Below are 16,990 nucleotides of genomic sequence, written 5' to 3' on the forward strand. Positions count from 1 at the left end.
TGGTCCATGATTGAACACTAATTGTCAAATAAAAACAAAAGTACTACAGTAACCTAAATTCCCAGATTCGGCCAACTAAACGGGCTATAGGGCTATAGATGGGTGCAGGGCTGCAGGTGCGGTGCAGTGCTGTACGGTCCTCGTTTACCTTAGCGTCGGTTACTACTGGCTTGGTAGGTAGCAGACGGTGAGTGTGCATCGGTTGAAAAAACGAGTGCGAATGCACGGACACCAAGTGAAACGTCTCCACAGGTCAGACGACTCTTTATAGCTCTGCAAGGACCGACTGAACAACGTGTCACACAGAAGTTGTCTGCACAGCTCGTGTGGCAATTTCCACACCACTGTCGGTCGCTGTTTGGCTATAGAAAAAAAACTATAAAGTATCTCTTGTAAGTTGTTTTTTAATTGTACTATTTGATTGTGTAAAATTATTATCCAAAAAATCATAAAAGTTCAGACACCTAGAATATAGCGACTTCTTTAACTTTATGCTTACATTTCTCTTTCGGAGTAGACGTCGGTTTCACCGCTCGATTCGCAGTGCTACGGGCACAACAGCTGCTTGAATGAAAAGTACTAATATTTGCGTGAGCTAGTTCCAAACCGCTTGTAAAAAATTGTACCCCATTTCCACGCTGTAAATGACAGTGAAAATTTAGGGTCCAATCCAAAAAAGTTGGGCTGGGTTTCAAGTTCGTCCGCTGGCTCTGGCACCAGACTTGCGTCGGGAACCAACTGATGAAATCAGAAGCTTCGAATACTAGTATACTGACAGCCTGCGCGAGCGAACGACGGCAACAAGAAAGACGTTGCGGTCGCAGCGGCGACTCCCAAACGCACCCGCATCGGTAACACAGCCCGCGCCCCTATTCTTAGCTCGCCACGAGGCCGGCGCGGGAGCCGTGTCCGCTGTCCGCCCGCCTCTGCGCCATGCGCACCCTCTCCACCCCTTGAGCACGTCGCTGCCAGCGCTAGTGCGCCGCACGCTTCCACGCACGCCCACACATCGTCTCCGCCTGCCGTGTCCATGGCCGGCGAGGCCGGCGAGGCCGCCGCGGCGGCGGCCGGGCGGCTCCTCCTAGCCGCGGCGCTCGTCCTCGCGGCGTGCACCGTCCCCGTGGCGGCTCAGGCCAAGTCGGAGGCTGACGTGCTGAACGAGTTCAGGGCGGCGCTGCGGGGGCCGGACGGCGGCCCGCCGAGGGAGCTGAACCAGTGGGCGACCTCCCGGGGCGCGCCCTGCGTCGTCAACGCGACGCAGTGGCCTGGGGTGAAGCGCTGCATCAATGGCCGAGTGGTAGTCCTGCAGCTGGAGGGCCTCCGGCTGCAGGGCGCCGCCCCGGACCTCGCGCTGCTGGTGCCGCTCCAGGGCCTGCGATCGCTCAGCCTCAGCAACAACAGCCTCACTGGCGCGTTCCCGGACGTGTCCGCGCTCCCCGCGCTCAGGTTCCTCTTCCTGTACCAGAACAGGCTGGCCGGGGAGATACCCGACGGCGCGTTCGCGGCGCTGACGGGGCTTCGGAAGGTCAACCTCACCGGGAACGCCTTCACCGGGCCGATACCGAGCTCCATCGCCTCGTCCGGCCATCTGCTGTCCGTCGACCTCTCCAACAACAACTTCTCCGGGCCCGTCCCGGAAGGGCTCCGGAAGTTGGGCGCCAATGTCCAACTCCAAGGTGAGTTATTCGTCATGGCTTTTTCCAGTCGTTGACATGAGTTTCTCTTTGATGCATGCAATGGTTACGTTTTCTCTGTTTATTGTTTGGCAAATTTTGCCATGGTGGAGTAGTTTTGAAGAGTTCTCTGTGTTACTGATGGGATGTGCAATTAGTACTTTAGTACTAGGATTTATTAATTTATTAGGAGTTTGTAATATTGGAAAGTACTTTGGGTTTAAGTTGCTATTTATATGCATGCCCTGTGGTCCATAGGTACCTGATTTTAATTTAAATTGTGTTTTAGCAAAACCTGGGTGGGTAGGTTGATGCCTCAAGAAACCAAGAAAACCATGGGCTCCAAAAAAGTTTGAAAAAACAAAGTTGTTTCTAAGGTCATGGTGCATCATCCAAAGACGAATATATTGCAACAAATCCGTCTTTTTCAGCTTATTTTTTCAGCCGGAACAGTGTTTTCTCTCACAACAAATCAGACAGAATAATGTTTCGGCTTGTTTTTTCAGCGAAGGAAACCGGGTTGCTTTGCGTCTCACTAAGTCAAAGATCGAACATGGCCAAACGTATCGGTTAAATCGAACCTGACTCTGAACAGAATCAAGCATAGCTTATAATTTTATAGAATCAACGTTAGATGTTTTAAGAAGGGTGAAGGGGACCGTGACGCCTAAGAGGGGGGTGAATTAGGCAATTTAAAATTCAACTTCTAAATTATGGCCCATTTTTTCTACACTAAGCAAAATCTATGCAAAAGATAAACTATCTAAATGTGTAACTACGATTTTGCTAGTGTGTTGTTATTTCTACCGCAAAAGGAGTAATACAAACCATGTAAATGCGAAAGCTAAAGAGCAAGGTAGAGATATGCAAACTCCCGTCGACGACTCCAGTATTTTTATCGAGGTATCAAGAAGCGTGCAAGCTTCCCCACTAGTCCTCGTTGGAGACCCTCGTAAGGAATCCCTTGCAAGGGCCAAGCTCCCGGTCGGGTAACTCCGTGGATAGCCTCAGGCCTTTCCCACGCGCAAATGGGTCTTCGACGTGCCTTCCGGCAAGTCTCTCCCGGATGCTCCCCGCCGTCTTCGCTATCAAGCTTTCGGCCGAAACGCCACGGGCCTTGTTCCCTCCGGTACACGGTGGCGGTCACACCACAAACGCAGTTGGTGTGATCTCGCACGACTACAAGCCTCTCCGATGTACAACAATGGTGCACGCAAGCACCGAATGGTAAGAGGTATGCAAACCTCACTAAACACTAGGCCTAAACCTAGAGCAAGCGCATAAGTGGTGGTCTAATCAACCTAAGCACTTCGCAAAGCACCTACGCTAATCACATAATGAATCACTAAGCACTATGCAAGTAGAGATCACAAAAATGGTGTATCAACACCCTAGATATGTTTCCTCAGCTCCACTCATACCAAATGGCCGGTTGAGGGTGTATTTATAAGCCCCATGGAGAAAGTAGCCGTTAGGGACGAAATGCCGCTTTTCTGCTACTGACCGGACGTTGCTGTCGTCCTGACCGGACGCGTCCAGTAGTCCCGACCGTTAGAGCGCGATCAACTAATCGGACGCTGATGGTGTCCGGTCACATGCCACCGGACGCGTCCGGTCGCAATTTCGCCGCTCTAGAACATCTCTGTACTCGATCGGACGCTGCAGTTCTGCGTCCGGTCGATTTGCCGCCAGCGTCCGGTCAGTACTGAGTGTGTTGCCAGGATGATGAACAGTGCCATCGGTGCGTCTGGTCGCTTTCAGTACTCAGCGTTCGGTCGCTGCTGTAGACGCCTTCTGTTGCCACGCAACTGATCGGAGCGTCCGGCCGCTATAAGGGTTGCGTCCGGTCACTTTGTCGATTATGTTTCTTCGTGATCTTACATCCGGCTTGGTTCCTATCTTTGTCCTTGGACTATGCTTGATATCTTGGGTCTTCTCTTGTGCTTCGAGGGTCTTGCTTATGGTGTTGATCATCGGATCATCACGTCGCCTTTGTCCAAGTCACGTCTTGCACCCTATTGGACTACACAACAATCACTTGCAAATTCATTAGTCCAATTTGGTTGTGTTGGTCATCAAACACCAAAATCCAAAGTAAATGGGCATAGGGTCTATTTTCCTTACAAAGAGGAATCCTAACTATAATAATATAAGTCGAACATTGGAACACTTTTATGGGAAGATGATTATGATGTTTTTTTTCTACACAATAATGAGTGTTTAGTGTTCAAGCGATGCCAATTGAGCATGGGAGTTGGACAGGTACATAGCCAGAAACTTCTAAGAGCCCAGACGATTCTTATTATATATGCAGAAATAATTACCTACAGACATATAGTGTCTCTCTTTGATACAAACAAAAATCCCTTTGCACTTCGGTGATGAGCCCAAGCGGCCGCCTTGGGTCGTCGGCTGGTGTCTTCGCCACTAGAGGTGGAGGCATCACAACAACAACCTACTGAACTAGGATTAGTCTTAGCAATGGATCAGGTGGCAAGGAGCGTCTAGAGATGAGGAAGGATCGCGGGTGGCAAGAAGGCATAGTGGCGAAAGCAACTTGAGGTTATGAGATGTTGGAGTGAGAATGGGGGCTTGATTGCACCTTGGTGAAGGCAATAATAGGCGAGTTGTGAGCATAAGAAGCATCATGTTTGTCGCTCTACATGATTCTAGAGTTAGGACGAGGATGTGAAGGATTGTTAGGGTTATGTAGTGAGGCGAACCATTGCATCAGTCCGTCGATGGACCATAAATCAGTTGTTGGATTAGTAAAAATACCCAGGCCAAAGACATTAAGCTTGTGTTTGATAGAATTCTCCGAACTAATTTGCTCCAGAAACAAAAGAATTTATAGCAAATTGTTCCAGGATCTGGAGTCATAGTTAGAAGCATTTTTCAGACTATACATCTTAGAGATCAGAAGCCTAAACCCCCTATTTCATAGCAGAGTCAAAATCGATTTCTCCTTAGAAACGTTCCTTCAAGAAACTGGATTCGTGCTAGGCCTAAGAATATGTGTCTTGAACTCACCCTTTAGAATCAACATGGTACAACTCATTCCGTGTCTAGTCTTACCTTTGGTGTGATAATAGAAAAGGAGCTCCAAATAGTTAAATCATTTATGTGGTTATAAACATAATTTGCTTAAAATTTTCTCTACCAGCGGTAGTTCAGTTGTCACAAGTTTATATTATATTATGCAATATATATATATATATATATATATATATATATATATATATATATATATATATATATATATATATATATATATATATATATATATGGAATGTAACATAGCACAATTGAGAAAAAAATGGAATATTTGTGGTACTTAAAGCTTGTAATATTCATTGCTAATAACCCCATTTCCTATTATAAGGTCTATTGTTAGTGTCGGGAGAAGTCTTTAGAAGCATACTTTGACTATCAACTACTCCTGCAATATATTCCCTCTGCCCCCAAAAAAAACATGCAATTCTATGGTCCAAGTTATGTCCCAAAAAGAATGCAAATGTAGGCATTGTAGGTGGGTAGTGTGGGTATTATGGATCATCTTTATATGTGCTCAACTATCTAGAAAATTTCCACAAAACCGCTTCTTCCCCCACTAGTCGGCATTCCTGTGTTTCCTACTCCCTCTTTCCTGAAATATCTGAGCGTTCAAAATTCCTCTCAAATTATAAGGAAATCAAAATGAACTAACCCTCGAACTCAGTTTTAAAAAGGTAGCATTTATATAGATATCTACCATTAATTTCTATTACCAACCCAAAAATGGTAACCAGGATGGGTCACATCACATACGTTCTAGAATTTGTAAGATGGCTTATATTCCAGGAAAGAGGTAGTACTAATCTACCATTCTTGTTTGTTCCCACAAGCATGACAGTAGTAGGGATATGTGACTTTTCCACTTCTGATTAATTCCTCATTGGAATTTTAGACTCGCATTTTTCCCTGTCGGAGCAAGTATCATCAATTGCTACAAAATCAAATCATAATAGAAGATACATGTAATGTGAATCAACTCATGTAACTTTTATTAACTAATGATGCATATAATCTGAATATTGGTCAAAATTTATGAAGTTGGATTTTTTTTCCTAGTACATCCTATACAGTATTTTGAAGCGAGGAAGTAGCATGTGAATCTGTTGGTGCTTCCACTGCCCACTGAAACGCTACTGAAATTTCATTTCATTTTACAACGAGAGAGGAGCAATTGAGCTCAGAATATTACCGCTAGCATGTAGCTAATTCTTAAAGTGTTCATCTTTGGTCCTTGTCTCACATGCCCTCTGATCCAAACCTTGTCATTGGAATCTTCAGGGAACAAACTTCTCTGTGGCGACTTGGTCGGCACTCCATGCCCTTCCCCTTCCAAGTCCTCGAAATCGTCATCCGGGAGCATGAATATACTGATAACCATCGCCATCGTGGTGGTCGCGATCGGTGCAGTCCTGGCCGTTGCCGGCGTCATCGCAGCGGTCCAGGCCCGCCGCAACGAGGCACGCTATGCTGGAGGCGCCGAAACACAAGGCGGTAGCCCCGACGCCGCCAAGGTCACCTCTGCTCCGGCCGTCAAGATCGAGAAGGTATGCACACGGCAGCATGTACCTGCCAGCCCGGTTCAAACTGCTGTTGACGTTTCCGTATATATCGATGCAAGTAACGTTCGTGACTGCAGGGTGGCATGGATCAGCACGGCGGCGTGGTGACGCCCGCGGCCGGGAAGCGTGGCGGTCGGCGCGACGACCACGGGAAGCTGGTGTTCATCCAGGAGGGGCGGGCGCGGTTCGAGCTGGAGGACCTGCTCCGTGCCTCCGCCGAGGTGCTGGGCAGCGGCAACTTCGGCGCGTCGTACAAGGCGACCCTGCTGGACGGGCCGTCCCTGGTGGTGAAGCGGTTCAAGGACATGAACGGCGTCGGGCGCGAGGACTTCTCGGAGCACATGCGCCGGCTGGGGCAGCTCGTCCACCCCAACCTCCTCCCCGTCATCGCCTACCTCTACAAGAAGGAGGAGAAGCTGCTCGTCACGGACTACATGGTGAACGGCAGCCTGGCTCACGTGCTCCATGGCGGTAAGCAAGCAACGCGAGACATACACTGAATTGTCGCTGCGGCCTGACTGATGGTGGAACTGCAGGTACGAGGTCGAGCCTGCCGCCGCTGGACTGGCCGAAGCGTCTGAAGATCATCAAGGGCGTGGCGCGCGGGCTGGCGCACCTGTACGAGGAGCTGCCGATGCTGATGGTGCCGCACGGGCACCTCAAGTCCTCCAACGTCCTGCTGGACGCCACCTGCGAGCCACTGCTGAGCGACTACGCGCTGGCGCCCATGGTGACGCCGCAGCACGCGGCGCAGGTGATGGTGGCGTACAAGTCCCCCGAGTGCGCGGCGCAGGGCGGGCGGCCGGGGCGGAAGAGCGACGTGTGGAGCCTGGGCATCCTCATCCTGGAGGTGCTGACGGGCAAGTTCCCGGCCAACTACCTCCGGCAGGGCCGCGTGGGCACCGACCTCGCCGGGTGGGTCAACTCGGTGGTGCGGGAGGAGTGGACCGGCGAGGTGTTCGACAAGGACATGCGGAGGACGCGGAGCGGCGAGGGCCAGATGGTGAAGCTGCTCCAGGTCGGGCTCGGCTGCTGCGAGCCCGACGTGGGCCGGCGCTGGGGCCTCGAGGAGGCGCTCGCGCGCATCGAGGAGCTCCGGGAGCGCGACACCGCCGACGACAGCAGCACCGCCTCGTCGTTCCTGAGCGACGGAGAGCCGGCGGCGGCGTCGCGGCCACCAGGCGAGCCGCTGTCGCACTCCGAATAGAGACAAACACAGTGTGGTTTTGGTGCAAACGTTGTGTGTGTGTGTGTGTGATGTCCGTGTACCATGGTGGCATACGTTTGTGGGAGGCGCGGGCGGCGTCGTTTATTAATTTCTTCAGAGACGTGTGTGACGGCCGGAGATCGTCGGGGTGTGCAAGTGCAAGCTTGTCGGACCATCTTCCAGCGTGTGTAAATTGAATGTTAAATTTTGTTGAACAAAAAGGGGAGGTGTCGTGGTATAGGATAATAAGGCCGTTTGATTTTTATTTGCGTTATATATACGTAATAATCCGTACAAGCATTCAGCCTGTTCGGTTGGGGCTGAAACGATCATATACGATCGTAGATTATTATTACTGCCTGGTTTGATGTGAGAGAAAAATATTGTTCTAGTTGGAAATTTACGATCGTTTACGACCAAGCGAACAGGCCGTCGCTGTTGCAGCTGGTATGCAAAAAGTGCTATCAGAACCAGAAAAAAAAATTGTTTTCCATGAATAAAGCTGGCTCTTGTGACAATGTGCTACTTTGCATTGGCACACTTTGCAGTTCGATAGAATTGTTGGTGAAACCAACGCTTGGAGATCAAGGCAATTCTGGATGATGTTGAGGAGATGATTGCCAACTTCACCTCGTTTCAGATTCTCCACACTAAAAGATGAGCGAATTTTGTAGCACACTTAATAGAGCGCGTTCGGCTGGTCGTTTTCGGCTGGTTGGCTTGCCTTTTTTTCCAGCCAGAGCAGTATTTTTCTCTTACAAAATTTTAGCATAAACAGTAAAATCTAGCGTGAACAGTGTCCATTTTTTAGCACACTTAATACCTATGCGCTCAACATGTTGCTTCTTTTTTAGCCTCTTTTGTTTGGGCTGAGGCCCCTACCTTCTTGCAGCCTTGTCTGCAGTTTGATTATAATATTGCTGCTTAATTAATGAAGCGTTGTTCCAGAAAGAAAATCCTTGTTTTCTTCTTACCATGCCGCAATGGCCGGCTTCCTCCACACATAGCATAGGTATGGTCGATTTGAAGCTCATTTAAGGAAAGGTTGTCCGATCAAGGAATGTGCACGGCATCCCTCCATGAATAAGAATCTTGACACTGAATCTGTACCGTATAAAAATGGTTATCGGCATGTTTGCTGGTTGGTTTTTGACTAATAAGTCCGACTGGTGCTGGTTTGCTGTGAGAGAAAAACACTGTTGGCTGACTGATAAGTCCTGACTGAACCAACAAGCGAACAGGCTATATATAACTTATACCGTATAAGTTAGATTTCCAGTTTCGCTAAAGTCTAGTAAGTCAGAAATCGTGCGCGTGGAACGGAATTCCCGAGGTTTTTAAAAGGAAAAAGTCAATTTTATCTCCCTGAATTATCCTCAAAGGCTCAAAGTCTAGTTGTCCTCTCTAAACTTCAAAATCGGGTAAACCACCTCTCTCAACTTTTAAACCCGTTCATTTTATCTCCCTGACCCGGTTATAGGCGGTTTTGTCTTTTTCTTTCTTTTTTTTTATTTATTTCGGCTGAATGTTTGAAAAAAATCATAGTAAATCACAGAAAAATCATAAAATGGAAAATATAATTTTCTTGGACTCCACATGAGTAGATCTACACAATGAATATATAATATGGTATGCTTTAGTACAAAATTTTTGTTATAGCTTTAGATCTATGTTTTTTGTAATTAATTCAAAGCTGCAGCTTCTATGGTCCAATTATGGTGAAATTTTTATGGTGAATTAATTATTATATGGTTGAAGGGGCCGGAGCAGCCCTCGAGCGTCTCTGTCTCGCGACCACCGCCGTAGCTGGCGCCGAGAGGAAAAGAAAACAAAAAAAACGAACCAGTATCTCATAACCAGAGGCAGGTGGGTAATTTTTGGCCCAAAAGCAGCTGAAAGTAGGAGGTGAGGTGAAAGTTGCTTTTGGCCTAAAGCAGTCGTGGCTTTTGAGCCCTTTTGTTGGCTTTTGCAAAAGCAAAAACAGGTTTAAAAGCCCAACTAAACAGGATCTTAAGCCCATCCTGGCCCAAAGTGACTGCCAACCCGCCGATAATTACGCCTAGCACAGAGAGGCCGGCGAGCAGCTCGGCCGAGCGGTGAGCAGAGCCCACGGCCCAGCTTGGAGCGCATGGTGCATATATACCGAACAAAATGAGGAAAGAGCTGTTATATTACATAAAATATTTTGATAACCCACAAGACACTGAATATCTGAATACGTAACCTATAAAAAACACTTGCATATATAAAGTACTGTACAACATTTCATTCGACACGAAACTGAGAAATACTTTTTTAGATTGCTTATAGCTACAAGTTTCTTCCAATCTCCGTTGACAAACGAGATCCTAAATCCCCCGGGGTCAACTATATACGCAAACACACGACTCTTAGGATCTGTACCCTAATTAGGTGTTTTAGCATATGGAAATATTCTAACTACTAATGTACTACTCCCTCTGTTCCAAATTATAAGTCGCTTTGATTTTTTTTAATACGTTCATTTTGCTATGCATTTAGATATACTCACTCCGTTCAAATTATAAGTCGTTTTGACTTTTTTTTAGTATATCCATTTTGTTATGTATCTAGATATAATAATATATCTAGATACATAGCAAAATAAATGAACAAAAAAATCAAAGCGATTTATACTTTAGAACGGATAGAGTAATAATTTATCTAAATACATAATAAAATGGATGAACTAGAAAAAGTCAAAACCGCTTGTAATTTGAAACCGAGCGAGTACAACAGAAGCATTCGAATTATGCAACCAACCGACCTCCCGTCCTATGGCGTGTCACCCGTGCATGCCTGGTTGCTAATGGCCACGGCTTCACTGCCACTGAACATCGCACATCAAGTCGGTAAACCCTGATCTGATCACCCTCCGGATAACGAAAACAATCGAGCCACTACCGCCTTTCGGAAAGAAGAGCCGGACCACCGAGGCCCGGCAGAGCAGGATCGCTTCGAAAAGCCCGGCAGCCGCTGTCCCGTCCGACGCAGCTCCACGAGTGCGTCTCCGTCCCTTCCCCCGGTCAACCGCGCCACATCATCGCCCACTCACCAGGCCGCACGGATCGTGTGGCCGCGCGGACGCGGCGGCCGGGCCGGGGCCCGCCCCCCACGGCCCACGAGGCAGATCCCGAGCCCCGTGCCGACTCGGACGCACGCGCCTCCCTCTCCCTCGCTTTCATCGCGAGATACGCGCGAGCGCCCGCGCCCCGCGCCCCGCTGACAGTCGCCGCCGCCTCGTCCCATCCGACCCCCGTACCGTGACAGCCACGGCCCACCGGACGCGGGGCCCACCTGTCGGCGGCCACGGGAGCGCGCGCGTGCCCCCGCATCGGCGTCGTTGCCTCGCCAAGGCCGACGCGGATCCGAGTCATCCCGCGTCACCATCCATTTGACGAGGCGGTTTATCCCCCAGCACCCCAGCTAACCTTTCCACGTACCACCAGATTTCTGTCCGCGCCCCACCCCTTCAAAAACCGTCGGCACGGCACGACGGCGAGCGACACCACCACGCCGGGACGGGAGGCACAGGTTCGGTCGGCGTCAACTCTCGCGGTACACCGGCTGGCGGGATGAAGAAGTGCGCGTCGGAGCTGCAGCTGGAGGCGTTCATCCGCGAGAGCGGCGACGACGCCCGCGCCGCCGCCGGGCGTGGCAATCCCGGGTGCGGCGGACCAGGCGAGCCCGGAGGGAGCGGCGTGTTCTCGCCCGGCGCCGGCGGCGCCCTGCCCGGCGTCGGTTTCGCCGACTCGGTGAGCACTGACAGCCACGAGCAATGTGATTGCAGCGCAACTGAAAATGCATCTCTGTTTCCAAAGAAGATAGGTAGAGTTCGCTACGCTTGCCTGTGGTTTCATTACTAACCAAAGATCTGCTTGTGCCCGAGCAGAACACCATGGATGAAAGCAGTTGGTGGTATGGGAGCGTCCGCACGATGAACCCAGACATGTCGCGGACGGCGTTCATCTCCGGTAAGGGACATACAGCCCTGCTCCTTCAACTGCAATCTATACAAACTCGAATTTAACTATGTCGTCAAATGCTCTAATCTCTGTACGAATGATAGATAATTGTGATCATTTGTTGATTGGATATGTGAACCACAACCGTTTACAATTTGCACATGAATCCTATGGGATTTTAAACAGCTCAGTGTTTTCATCTGTCCAAACTTCTATGGAAATTCCTGCCTGCTAAACAGGCCTATTTGAATATATGTTAACAGCTAGTCCAATCGATTTAGAGTATGATCACATCCGAATTATGCGGAATTCTAAAAAACATCCAATTAGGCTCATGATAAGTATTGCTCACCTGCCGCATTGTCCTGGTCACAGCCAGCCTCGGGGCAACCACCTCAGCGAACCATGCTCTTGAAAGCGAGTCAGACTCCGACAGTGAATCACTCTATGAGGTAGAGGGAGTTCCATATGAGCGAGGCAACAAACCCATTGAAACGAAGCGAATTAGAAGGTATGAATAGATCAAGCCTGCAGAGAAATCATGCAAGTTTCCAACAAATGTCTGAACAGAGAGCTTACGTCTTGTTGTGGATGCATTGTTCTTGTAAATTTCAGGATGGTGTCCAACAGGGAGTCTGCGCGACGGTCTAGGCGGAGAAAACAGGCGCAAATGTCTGAACTTGAGTCACAGGTACCATAACCACTTGGCCAGGAATGACTTCCAACTAAGGATGTGATGCTGTGAGTTTTATGGGATGCACACTGATATGTTCCCTCATAATCAGGTTGAACGACTTAAAGGTGAAAATGCAACATTGTTCCAGCAACTTTCAGAGGCCAACCAGCAGTTCAGTACTGCAGTCACAGACAACAGAATCCTCAAATCTGATGTAGAAGCGTTAAGAGTCAAGGTGAGCAGTTCGCTTCTCGCAGAAACAGTTGCCACAACAACTGAACCATCACAAATGTTGTGACTCTCTATCAGTCTAACCAATCCGTTTGAATTGCAGGTAAAGATGGCAGAGGATATGGTAGCGAGAAGTGCTATATCTTGTGGCCTAGGCGACCTTGGCCTGGCACCATATCTGAACTCAAGAAAGATGTGCCAAGCTTTGAATATGCTCACAACCACAGGGTTGGATTTACTAGGGAGTGATGCGTTCAGAGGTCCAACCGCAGCTCCACAAGTACAAAACTCACCAGTACAAAGCACTGCAAGCCTAGAGAGTCTGGATAATCGAAAGTCCAACGAGGTGACCAGTTACGGGGCGGACATTTGGCCTTGAGCTTCAAGCCATTGATCAGATTCAAAGCTTGCTTCACCAAAAAAACAACAGTTTGTCAACTCAAATAACTGCTGGCTTGAGCAGAGCTTCTGGCACAAATTCCCTTGAACCATATTTCCATAGAAGCTTTATAGGATGCATCACTCTTTTGATGTAACTCTTTTGATGTAACCATGTCTCCAGTGGGAAAGTATCATTTACTGGCAGTTGCCTTGGCAGATAGGGGGATCCAAACAAGGCACCAGTATAGTTTCAACCAGAAAATGAAGCTGTCTTTGTACAAAGCTGCAAATGCAAACGTTAGAAGTAAATGAACGTCCTGAATAAACGTGTGAAGTAGGAATGATACTTAGGATCCATTTCCAGGTCAGGTGAGACAGTTATGTTTACAACAAATAGTGATACATTTTGTTTAGAAACCATTATAAATTTATAATACATAGGAATGTTCAATCCAGTACTACTCCTCTAGTAAGTTTGCAGCACTAGCTCAAGTAGATTCAAGCATGTTCACTACTTTTTGCTGGGATTACAGCTGTACATCATGATGTAAAATGCATAACTATTAACTAGGAAGGTTCTTCTGTGATTTAAAACCTTCCGGCATTGTCACTTCTACATACATCTCATAAAAGTTCCAGGCATCTGGAGAACTGAAAAATGAGGATTTCGTACACGTTATAATTTTTCATAGAACAGGAACATTTGTAGACATATCATCTTTCCCCTGTATCTGGTTTACTTCAAGAATGTAATTCAGAACATTTCCTAAGACCTAAAAATACATGAGGGTAATGGAAGAATGAGAATGACACGAATCATACAAAAAGGGTTGACCGAATAAAATTCTCAAAAGGAAAGTTAATTGCCTCTTCAGAAACCAAGGGCCACCAGCCACAGCACCTTTCCCCCCAGCAAAAGGACATGATAATATTATTCTCTTCCTCTCTCCCTGTCCCTCTCCTTGAAAAAAGGTATGGCATCACTTTTTTTTTGAAACAAAGGCAGGAGCTCTGCCGCTCAATTAAGACGAAAGAAAATTATGTACAAGAAGGGTAGCCAAACGTGGTGCCAACACACGCCACACGAATGGCTGACCCACCCACGTGACGCGGAAGGGAAACAAAACTGTCATGAGTCATCGTTGCCGAGCGTGGTTACAAAGCAACCAGCAGCTCCGACTTCCCATGGCAGACACAGACGAACCTAATGAAGAAAAAAAACCAAAGCGAGAGGCCGCAACAGGTCATCGTTGCCAAGCTCAAAACAAAGAGCAGCTCCGACTTCCTATCTTGACCCTCCGCCTCGCCCCTGGCATTTGCCACACCTTCCAAGCCTCCCAGTAGACGAAAGAGGGGGTGGTTCGCCTCATGTCATCGTTGCCAAGCCACATCCCTTGACGCAACAGCTCCGACTTCACGCTGCAAGTCATCCCTCCACACGCAGACCGGGCGCCGAGAAGCTAAGAGCATCAACCGAAGGCAACGTCGTGGTTGAGACGAGATCCAATCAGCGACGCCTTCAAGAAGGGCATGACGTCGAGAACGCCACCGTCGCTCATCCAAGATGGACCGGGTTTTCACCCGTGGAAGGCAATGCTGGGGAACACGACACCCTCAGCAGGGGATGCGGCGCCCACAGACGTCGCCGTCGTCAAGGCTTTCACCCAAAGGGTTCCCAGCACAAACGTCCGACCAAGACCCGGACCCTATCCTGTTGTGGCCACCGTCGTCACTGCCCCGCCATCCCAACAAAACCCTTCCAGAGAGGCATCGACGCACCGGCTGCACGCAGCAGCCGCATAGCTGCATCGGCCGCCACCCCCTCTGGCTGGGCAACACGGGATCGGGCTTACCCTGCCGCGCGCGTCACACTGCCGCACACCGAAGCCGTTGCTGGACGACGTCGCCGACTCTGGCACCCACAGCCGATGCTGCCGGTCGCGAGTGCCCCACCACCGTGAGCGCCGCCCCCAGCCCAAAGGGCGCCGGATCCAGCCACTAGGGCAGAGAACCCGGTGCCCCAAGCCGGCGCCGCCGCCCCCAGCCATGGGGGCACCGGATCCGGCTTCCAGCGCACCAGATCTAGCCGCCCAGGCCCAAGAGCAGCCTGGAACATCGCCGCCAGCGCTGCCATACGAGGAGGAAGGGGACGGCGGAGGGGAAGAAGGAGATCCCACCGCCGCCACCACCGAGCGCCTGCCTAGGCTCCGGCCGGTGCTACCGCAGCTGCGGCCAGGCAGCTCCCCCGAGCCCCATGCGGCTTAGGCGAGGCCGCGCCCAGTCGGCCCGCTGCAGCCTGCGCTGCTGCTCTGCCAAGGCGTGAGGATGAGAGGCCCCGCCGCCGCCATCCCGGCGAGCCGCACGGCCTTGCCGGCGGCCTGTTCCGGCGGCGGCGCGGCAGGGGAGGGGAGGGGAGGGGGCCGCCGCCATCTTAGTATACAGCTTTTGGTCAAGAAAAACTTACTATAGTACTGCCTATTCTTTTTGGTTTGAAAATGCGATAAGAGGTGGACATAGAAAATGCGATAGGAGGTAGAGGTTCTGTTGTATTGGCTTCCTACTTCCTAGTATTTATAAACTATTCAAAATTAGTTTTTACAATATTGTGAATGCTTTGGTGTTTCTTATAATTCCAAATAACTATTAACTTTAGGAAATCATAAAAAGCTCAACTAAATTAGTTCTAAAATTCTCTTAACCTTTCCTGTACCTTCAGATATGATTACAAGAAACAACTTCATAACTTATGCAAATAACCACCTGGAGAAAGTTGAAGTGAAATTAACTAGTGCTGTTGTGCATACCTATAGCATGAATGCATGATACTAGTACAAGTAAACTTCACTGATCTGTGTGTAAATGGTCAAAATATCTAGCCATATCAGACCTAACATCTCAATATAAAATATAAAAAGGCATCTACTTTGACAAAGTTCATGACAAAAGAGGAAATCAGATCTCCATCAAATACTTTTGGAAGTCTATATATAGCAAGATAGAAGCCTCAGCAGGTGATACAGAAACAAGCATAGAGTCATATAGATGACTGAGCCTCACATATGTATCAAGTAGCAGCCGATGACTAGGCATACATACATACATCGGCTTTCTTGTGGTGCACACCCTAGAGAGGTGTTACGATACTAGTAGGGTTGATAGGGATTCCGGCGTACACGCACGGCGAGCGAGCCCGGCGGCGCCGTCTCGACAGCAGGAGGGTCTCGGGAAGACGAGAAACAGGAATTTGGTTTCTTTATTCGTTGTCCGCCCAACCACCCACACAGCAAGTCTTAACGGAGAGTGCAAAACGAAAATGGGCTAAGCCCAGGAATTGCACCCCTACGACATACAAGTCGGCTTACGTGCCCATTAGCTAGTGTAGCATAAACACCAAGCACGGCATAAGGCCCATTCCGTGACAATCCCTCCTCCTTAAGTTGCAACGCGTCCTTGCAATGCAGTAGTCGACGTGGACAACACCCTGGGTATGAGCTTGGATATGGTTGCAGATGGTTCCCAGGTCGCCCAATGTTCCGGGCATGACTCACGCTGCACCAGCATAGTAGGAACAACACGACGACCAACAAGATTGAGGCGTTCAGCCAATACCTTCTGATAAGTAGCAGTGTGTCGATGGGGAACCCTACGGGCCCCCCATAGACCATACTGCAGGGAGGTAGGCCTTGGTAACAAGGCCTACAGTCCAATCGCCAAGAAGAACGCGGAGCAAAGCAACGTGTAAAACCGAAACTCCAACTCAAACTATACAAGGAAAAATGCCCGAAGCGTAGCTTAGGACTCTGACCTTGTATCTGAATAGGACGCAAACAACGCCTCTCAGCGCCTGGACTATAAAGGGCTGGTGAGGGTACCCATTGTAAAAAGGAGAACGCATACCCGATACTCAAAGCAATACAACGCAAGCAGGCTAACGCCAAAACTGGACGTAAGGTTATTACTCGACCAAGTCGAGGGCCTGAACCAGTATAAATCGTGAGTCTCTTTGCGTAACCGCCGAATTCCGCTATTCGCCGAAGCCCGAACAACTGTCCCGGGTACCCCCGTGGCAGGCTATCGGTGGTAAAATATCGACAGCTGGCGCGCCAGGTAGGGGCTTTCGACGAATTTTTTCTCGAGAGTTCGGCGGACCTCAACCTCAAGATGACCTTTTCGGCGGGAACAACCTTTGTCTTCGGATCCTGGATCTGCAAGGCTGACGGCGACAG

The 16,990-nt window shown here is 49.2% G+C and overlaps 2 protein-coding genes across 2 annotated transcripts; both read left to right on the forward strand.

The window, feature by feature from the left end:
- The first annotated feature begins 801 nt into the window (after nucleotides 1-801).
- LOC136521151 (pollen receptor-like kinase 4) lies at nucleotides 802-7,795 on the forward strand. Its single transcript, XM_066514847.1, has 4 exons — nucleotides 802-1,676; nucleotides 6,006-6,271; nucleotides 6,364-6,757; nucleotides 6,823-7,795. Exons 1-4 carry the CDS (start codon nucleotides 1,031-1,033, stop codon nucleotides 7,491-7,493), a joined length of 1,977 nt encoding a protein of 658 aa, XP_066370944.1. The 5' UTR covers nucleotides 802-1,030; the 3' UTR covers nucleotides 7,494-7,795.
- Nucleotides 7,796-10,949: 3,154 nt separating this feature from the next.
- Nucleotides 10,950-13,098, forward strand: LOC136520835 (bZIP transcription factor RISBZ5-like). Its single transcript, XM_066514494.1, has 6 exons — nucleotides 10,950-11,266; nucleotides 11,404-11,485; nucleotides 11,852-11,987; nucleotides 12,092-12,167; nucleotides 12,262-12,387; nucleotides 12,487-13,098. The coding sequence occupies exons 1-6, from the start codon at nucleotides 11,087-11,089 to the stop codon at nucleotides 12,760-12,762; spliced, it is 876 nt and encodes a 291-aa protein (XP_066370591.1). The 5' UTR covers nucleotides 10,950-11,086; the 3' UTR covers nucleotides 12,763-13,098.
- Nucleotides 13,099-16,990: the final 3,892 nt, after the last annotated feature.

Source organism: Miscanthus floridulus, chromosome 18 (genome assembly GCF_019320115.1).
Source record: "Miscanthus floridulus cultivar M001 chromosome 18, ASM1932011v1, whole genome shotgun sequence".
NCBI classification, from domain to species: domain Eukaryota; kingdom Viridiplantae; phylum Streptophyta; class Magnoliopsida; order Poales; family Poaceae; genus Miscanthus; species Miscanthus floridulus.